General features: G+C 29.8%; 1 protein-coding gene across 1 annotated transcript; it reads right to left on the bottom strand.

Annotated features, from left to right (window-relative positions):
• On the bottom strand, positions 1 to 670 carry LOC114739205 (uncharacterized). Its single transcript, XM_028927259.1, has one exon. The coding sequence runs from the start codon at positions 590 to 592 to the stop codon at positions 128 to 130; it is 465 nt and encodes a 154-aa protein (XP_028783092.1). The 5' UTR covers positions 593 to 670; the 3' UTR covers positions 1 to 127.
• Between the last annotated feature and the right edge of the window lie 7,420 nt (positions 671 to 8,090).

Below are 8,090 nucleotides of genomic sequence, written 5' to 3'. Positions count from 1 at the left end.
TTGTCATCTTCGGAATTCCATAACCATCTTCACGTATTAATTAGTATACAATATATACATACAAACTCACATCAGGATTCAGAAGAAGAAGAAATTAAGGGAAGCAGAGTGCTTGATATATACATAGCTAGTGAAGATTGGTGGGGGTGATTTTGATGACAAGTCCAGGAAAAACATCATCAGGATCATGAATATGAGGATTTTGTTCTACGATGAACGGGTCGCCGCACTTGTGGCTGATGGAATGAAGAGTCTCGCCTTCTCCGACGACATATATCTCATCGCACGGCCGTTCAAGCAGCTTCTTCCCTCTGATATCGTCGCCGTCGCCGTCGCCGCCACCACCACTGCTCTCTCTGATACACCCCAATAATATCAAACCCAGAAGTACTGCGCCGCAAAACCACGAAGTTGAATCACCTTTGGTACTGCTCCTGCTTGTCTTCATAGTTCTCGATGATAGTCGTCGCAGCTCTTGAACTAAGCTCAAGCCAGACCCGTTAATGATATGAAGGAACTGGTTATTTGAGAGGTGTATATATATTATCGGTTGAGGCGAGAGATGTATGTTAGAGAGAGAAAGGAAGTTCATGGGTGTGCTTCTGTGGGGATGGGTAGGTTCAACGACTTAAGTCATAGAGAGAGAGAGAGGGGAAGGAAGCAGTCAAATTGGCGTTTGCGTTGGGGAAGATTATTATCACAAGGACGGCGTCGACTAGTATATGTTTGGGCAAACGAATCATCACATAGAGGACTTTGATGATTCTGATTTCAGGACTAATTACTTAGTCGTGTTGAAGGGATAGATAATGATGAGAACATCGAAATTTTCGTATCTGGTGGAATTTTTCCATTTTGGAGGAAACACGCTTGATGGTACTGTGCATAGCCCATTTTACCCGCCACGAAAAATAATCGAAATTGTACATTGCTGATAAATTAAAGGGAAAACCTATATATTTTTAAAATTTTTAAATTTAATACCTATATATATTTTTTCTCTTTATTAAATTATTATTTAACTTTGTTTTGTTGAAACCGTAACCTCTATATAGTAACTAACAATGCCAATTGCCAACAGTATAAAGTTACAATAAATACAAAACTAACAAAACACAATTAAAGAGTTTAATAAAGAGGTAAAAAACAACACGGATATCAAATTGAAAATTGAGTGAAAATATAGCCACTTGTAAAATAATTTTACCTTAATTAAATATAAGTGGTATAGTAAAATTTTATGAATGTTTAATGTAATTTTTACAAAAGGAAATGCCCTTCATAAATAATGAATTAGGGAGTACCACTCTATTGCTATTTATAAGTCACTTGGATTCTAAATTAGCTAAGAAATACATTAAATTGATAATTTTTTTTAATTTTTGCCTTTATTAAAAGGAAGGGTATTAAAAAATATGTGTTATATTTTCTCACACCTATTTAAGTTAATAGGGATAAAATTAAAAAAAACTCATTAATTATCCAACAAGTAATTTATATTTATAAATAAATTATTTTTTCACTTAATATACCGATCCCAAGTCGTACCGACTCAAGGGGAGTGTTTGACACGTGGCATTCATGCTCAGTAATAAATGTGGTGATCCAAATTCCCAATTTTTTTTTGTTAACAAAATTCTCAAGTTTTGACCGGGAAATTGGGTGCCTGAAGTCATGAAGCACGTAAATATGATCAAAAATTCAAAATACAAGCGGTTATGAATAAGCCTTACTTAAAATAAGAATCATGTCCGTATGTCTATAATACCCATTTTATCCTATTTATTATAAGTTGTTTTCAGTATATTTTATCGTATTTAAGAAAAATTTTAAATTTTGTTAATTCTATTTTGAAACTTAACAACTCTTCAATTTTATCTTGTTTATACACTGCATTTTTCCAAAAAAAAATGTATTGATGTATACAATAATAAATAAAAGATAAAACAATATATTTATGTGAAAAATTCAATAATACTCCTCCGGTCCTAATTATAAGACCCAATTGACTTATTTGAGAAGATTAAGGAAGTAAGTTAAGTTGGTTATTTATAATAAATAAGTGTTGTTATTCCTAAAATATCCTTGCTAATTAAGTATATTGGCTAAAACTATCATTATTAAAAGGATTATCTTGGAAAAAAATGCATAAATATAAAAGAGAAAATGGATTGGGTCTTATAATTAGGACCAAATAAAAAGTCAAATTGGGTCTTATAATAAGGATCGGAGGAGTACAATTTATTAATAAGATCAGAAGGGGGAAAGCAGGTTGTTGTACTATTTTTTAAAAAAATAAGTTTAAAAGAGAGGGGCGTTTAAATATGAAAGTTCATAGTCCAACTCGGCAACATAAAAGCATAGGTCGGCATTCGCATGGGGTCATCACTGGTTAGCAATTGATTTGAAGCCGATGGCTCTAATAATAAAAGCGACGAATTTTCAATTATTCAAAAAGTATTAAAATATGTACAGAGGTATATCTATCATAGTCCATCGAAGAGAAACATATAAAAGCCGTCTTAATTGACTACTCTAACAAAAGAAATGCCCTCATATATAACTTTTTTTTTTCAATCGCAGTCATCTTTATCTTAAAAAATTAAATGAAAATTCGTTGGCAAAAACATTAGAATAAAAATTACATATACATCTCAAATTAAAAAAATTAAAAAAACAAAAAATACAATAAAAAAGTTCAATTTTTTTAACAGTTTTACAAATTTAATTTGCAAATAGTGTTATGAAAGTATGATTTGTAAACATACTGTAAATATAACAGTTTGATTTGTAAATGATGTGTTTTTTTTACAGATATTTCTTCTAAAATAAATACAATGATACAATTTAGGACAAAGAGAAATTGCCACCTGCTGATTATTGGGGTGTTTGGCTCAAGAGGAGCGACCACGTAGGTGAAGGACGAGGCTGCGTGCGCGCGCGCGCGCGCGAGAGAGAGAGAGAGAGTTATTTATTAAGTCTTGAGTATCTTTGTTGCCAAGATAAATCATGAATTTTCTTTATTTTCAAAATATTAAATAAAAAAATCCCATAACAGAAGGTTGATTTAATTTAAATCTACATGTATAAAACAATTGAAACAGACAATTCTGTGCATTTTTCTCATTTGCGTACTATGTTTCTTAATAATTTTCGATTCCTGTGTACTAATTAAGTTACTAACCCTGTTGTTCTGCTTCATTTTTAACTTCACAAATATTGATTTTTTTTTGGGTGTAACTTCACAAATATTTTTTTGTTTTGTTATACACAAGTATATTTCTATTGAAGATAATCTTATTTGAGATACTGTTGAGCACTAAAGTCTTGTTTGGTACAAAATATTGAAAATAAAAGATTGGGATTGGGATTGCAATTAAAAAAAATCATTAAAATAGTATTTAATATGAGTAATTGCTTGTTATATGGGATTAGGCAAACTCATAGGGGTGGGATTGGGGAATACCACTCCCCCCTGTGGTATTACCCAATCCTATATTCATAAGTTTGGCTAATCTTTTATAACAAGCAATCTCTTATGCTAAATATTATTTTAGTAGATTTTTCTCAATCCAAATCCCAATCCCTATCCTAATTTTTAATGCTTCTTACCATACCTAAATGTAGATACTTCTTTGAGTGGGATTTTTTTTTTGTGCCAGCTCTTTGAGTGGGAATTTAAACCTTAATTTTTCAAATTGTGAGCCACTAACTTTTTTTTTAGATTCTTGATTTCACAAATATGCGAGTGTTTTCAGATGCGGTGTCCTTGAAATGAAAGTGATTGGGTCTGTGCATGGTGAGAAAGAGAAACCCACCAATCAATAAGAGCCCAGAGGCTTCTTTTGGGCTTTGATTGTAAATCAACGTGGGGTTTGGGGCACACGCAAAACGGTTTTTCAAATGGGAGTGGCTAGAGATAAAATTATGACGGGCTAATTAAGTATAAATGTGGATGCAAGGGTTTGTGTTAATGGGCCTTGGGCTTAAATTTATGGCATTTATTTGTTTAGGATTAAAATATACATTTAGTTCTTTAACTTTATGTAAAGTTTCAGTTTAGTTCATTAACTTTAGAAAGTATACTTTTTGTCCTTTAATCCCAAAATTACTAGTCTTAAATAATAATTTTTTTATAACATTCACGGTTATTTTGAATATTAAACTTAATATGTTAGTCTTTAGTAATGTTTTATTAACATGCAAGAGATTAATATCATTTTTGTTAACAGTTTTAGAGTTAGAGGACTAAAAATTTACTTTTTAAAATTAAGAGAGTAAAATAAAACCTTGTAAAAAGTTAAATGACTAAAAGTATGTTTTAGCCTTTGTTTAATTTAAAATAAGAAATTATTTTAGACTATACCTTTGAATAGTACAGAGAATACAATCAGGCCGACTTTATAAAGTAGGGTCAAACTTGTTATCTTGTAGAAACCCTAATCATTTTGAAATAATGAATCATGCATTTGAAACAATAGATCCATTCAAATCAATGTCAAAATGACAATAATAACAAGACTAGGATAAGTATCATGCATTTGGATAGAATTTGAGATAAGCCATATTATTTATTTATAAAATACTCTTTCAGTTTTAAATTTAATTTACACTGCAAAATAAATTTTATATTTAAGACTGAAGGAGTATTATTTTTCTTTATGCTAAACAAGTGGTATTGAACTTAGTTTATTAGATACTTCTTATAAATATCAGCTAAGTATTGTGAATAGATTGCTCCCAATTGTTCAATTATTTCATAGCCAAAGTCTTTTTTTTTTGGGGGATAAATAGTTATTATGACTTGTGCTCAATAAAATTTGATCAATTTTTTGCCATTAAGGTAGATAACTAGACCAATAATTTTTTTTAATCATCAAGCAAATCACTGCTATTTTATTATCAATTTTTTTTCTAAGCAATAGACGGCTTTACTTATAAAACTTAGGACCCTTTCGAAATAGCTTATAAATAACTTTTCAATCATAATTTACAAAATATAAGATAAGTATGTGGAAGGAGTTTTGTTTCAATTTACATGAAACGTGCTTCTAAGTGTTTTTAAATGCTATCCCAAACAAGCCCTTAGACTTTTTATATTTTTGCCTAAAATATATATTTGATCATTTAACTTTATATAATATTTTAATTTGGTTACTTAATTTTGAAAAGTACATTTCTAGTACTTTAATCTTAAAATCATTAGTCTTAAATGATGACTTTTTATAATAATTATGATTATTTTAAAAAATACACTTAATATGTTACTCATTTGGTCCTATTTTGTAAAGCAGAGAGAGAAAATATTTTTTGGTCCTATTCATAGGACACTGAGAGAAATTTTTTGTAAACATGTACAATTTTATCCTTCATTTATTATGATGTTGACTTTGTTTAGATGAGGTATAATATATATTAAATAAAGATAAAGTTGAAAAGTTATTGAATTTTAAATGAGAATTAATGAAGTTTAAGGTTTTTCTTGATCTTTATAAAATAGGAGTGTGCATGAAGCCTAAATGCTAGCTGAGCCCACCCGAGCCCAAAGAAAAATTGCCCAACCCAGCCCGAAAAAAAGAGCCTGAAAAAGAATGGGCATCTTTGGGCTGCGCATTTCGGGAGTGTTTGGGAAGTACCATAAGTGCTTCTGAAAAGTACTTTTCTGCAAATCGAGATAAACTTCTCCACATATTTATTTCGTGTACCGTAAAAGCACTTTTAAAATTATGGTTTTGATTTCATCCAAACACCCCTCATGGGCAGGGCTGGGCATCGAGTAAGACATGCTAACCTGCCCATTTGACCCTACCCGGATTATATATATTATAATTTATGAAATAATATTAATATATTACATTTCTTTAACCCAAAAAAAGTTATCTCCGTCCTCTTTGTAATTTAATTTATTATTGTTACATGTTTATTAGTTTTTTATTTTATGGGATCTAATTCTTCTAAAGAAGCAATAATATCTTGCTTTTAATTTGTTTTTCGTGAGCTTTATTGAGTATATCCTATTGTGTGTTGTTATTATAATGTTAGTTATTTATAAGTCAGTCTTTTCCTCTATGCCAGTAACAACTTTCTTTGTTAGAGAATGGAGTTCATACATTACATATTTGTATAAATCAACAATTTTGAATATTTATACAAGATAGAAAACAAGATTGAGGTAGGAGCAGGGAAAGAAAATTGAGGTTTAATTATCTGAATTACATGTTTTATTTTTTATTTAATTTATATTTAGTTCTTTTGTATTAAGTTTTTTATGAACAAGTCATATGATAGAAAGAAGTCTTTTGGTTGTATGGACTGCTAACTGCATTGTATTGTATAATAAATATTTGCATATTAAAAGTGTTTATATTAAATTATTATAAGATTTTAAGATTTTTTATTTTTCTTTTTACAATTATTTTCACCCTATTTTTATATGGTCTATATTATTCATATTAGCCCATGGCTTCAATTTTAATAACCTTTTGCAATCCTATAGGTAACATTTAATTTTTGCCACTTAAATGGATAATCAAGCTTCTATTACATAGCCACTCCGACCCTCAATGGAATATCTCAATGTGTCTCAATCCCTCTTCAATTTTTTCAGATGTTTTATTCTTTTCTCAGCTTTCTAAAAATTGATACAAACCGTTTGAATTTTAAGGCTTTAATTACAATCTTGAGAGTTGTTTTGTTCTAAATGGATTATGAATATTATTTATTTGGATATTTGTCAAGACATGTTTTAAATGATTTCTGGATAATTTCAACGTGTGAAAATATAAAATTATGAAATGTAATTTTCAGGTATGGACGAAAGCTTTGTTTACATGTGATATTGGCAGGTCATCACTATTTGGGCAGCGAAGCTCGCCCAGCCCAGCCCGGCCGGCCCAGCCTGCCCATGCCCAACCCAAAATGGTTAGGGCTTCTATAGACAGTGCTGGGCAGTGGGCTGCATTTCATATTTCGAACTAGGTATCGGGCATGCGTCCTACACTACCCAACCTTGCCCATGTGTACTCCTAGTGTGAAATATGCTAAAAGTGATTTATAAATAGGACTAGAGTAGTAGCATTTAAGAATGTTTTATCAATATTCAAGATCTTAATATCATCATTGTTTGTTAATGATTTTAGTGTTAAAGAACAAAAAATATACTTTTTAAAATTAATGGACTAAACTGAATTTTTGTATGAAGTTAAAGGAAAAAAAATACTTTAGTCTATATTTTTTAACAACGAAATTATATATTGATTTGATCTTATTAAAGGGACCACCAGCCTGCTGTCTCCAAAAACAACCTCACATTTTATCTGAAAGATCTCCTACTTGTTTCGAAGCAATTAGGAAGATATTTTTTGAAACGAGAAAAAATCCACAGCTTATTTATAAACTTGTACACCACATAACGCGATATCTTATCATTTTTGTCATTTATTCCTGTGCCATGAGAACCAAAATTCAAATCCATATATCAATGGCATTGGATCACATAAAGATGTCACATGTCTACATGGGCTATATAATACTACCTCCTGTATTTAATATAAAATCTAATTAATTTCTTTGTGAAAATTAAGAAAATTACTAAATATCTTTAAATTATTTATATTTATTATTTTTTAAAACTAATTTTCCTCATTTATAAATTAATATATAATCTAATAATACACGTAAGTATTTTAAAGAGATTATATAATATATATTATAATAAAGTAATTTAGTAGCTTCTTTAATTTGTCCAAATTAGTTAGGTTTTATATTAAGGTACGGAGATAATATATATTACAAATAAATGGGCTATTGAGTGTTCTCATCATCGTAGTTGTTGTTTTGATGAAACTTCAATTGCATGTGATCATGTTGTATAACAAGATACTATTTTCTGTTTTTAATAAAAGAATTAGTTTGACTTACCAACACGGATTGAGTTTAGTGAAAGGGGCTAGTCTCTCACAATATAGGAAACCAAACTTTGAATTCTTCCTAAGAGAGGTATTCACATTTAGTGCCTGACAGTATTTTAAATAAGATTGCTTCTAATAGGAGGATACCTATGAGTAGCACAAAAAAAGAACTATCAATTT

The sequence above is a fragment of the Neltuma alba genome, unplaced genomic scaffold (genome assembly GCF_004799145.2).
Source record: "Neltuma alba isolate B1F8T4 unplaced genomic scaffold, ASM479914v2 tig00002821_pilon, whole genome shotgun sequence".
In the NCBI taxonomy this organism is placed as follows: domain Eukaryota; kingdom Viridiplantae; phylum Streptophyta; class Magnoliopsida; order Fabales; family Fabaceae; genus Neltuma; species Neltuma alba.
The sequence above is the reverse complement of the archived record's forward strand: the minus strand, read 5'-3'. Positions and strand labels throughout refer to the sequence as shown.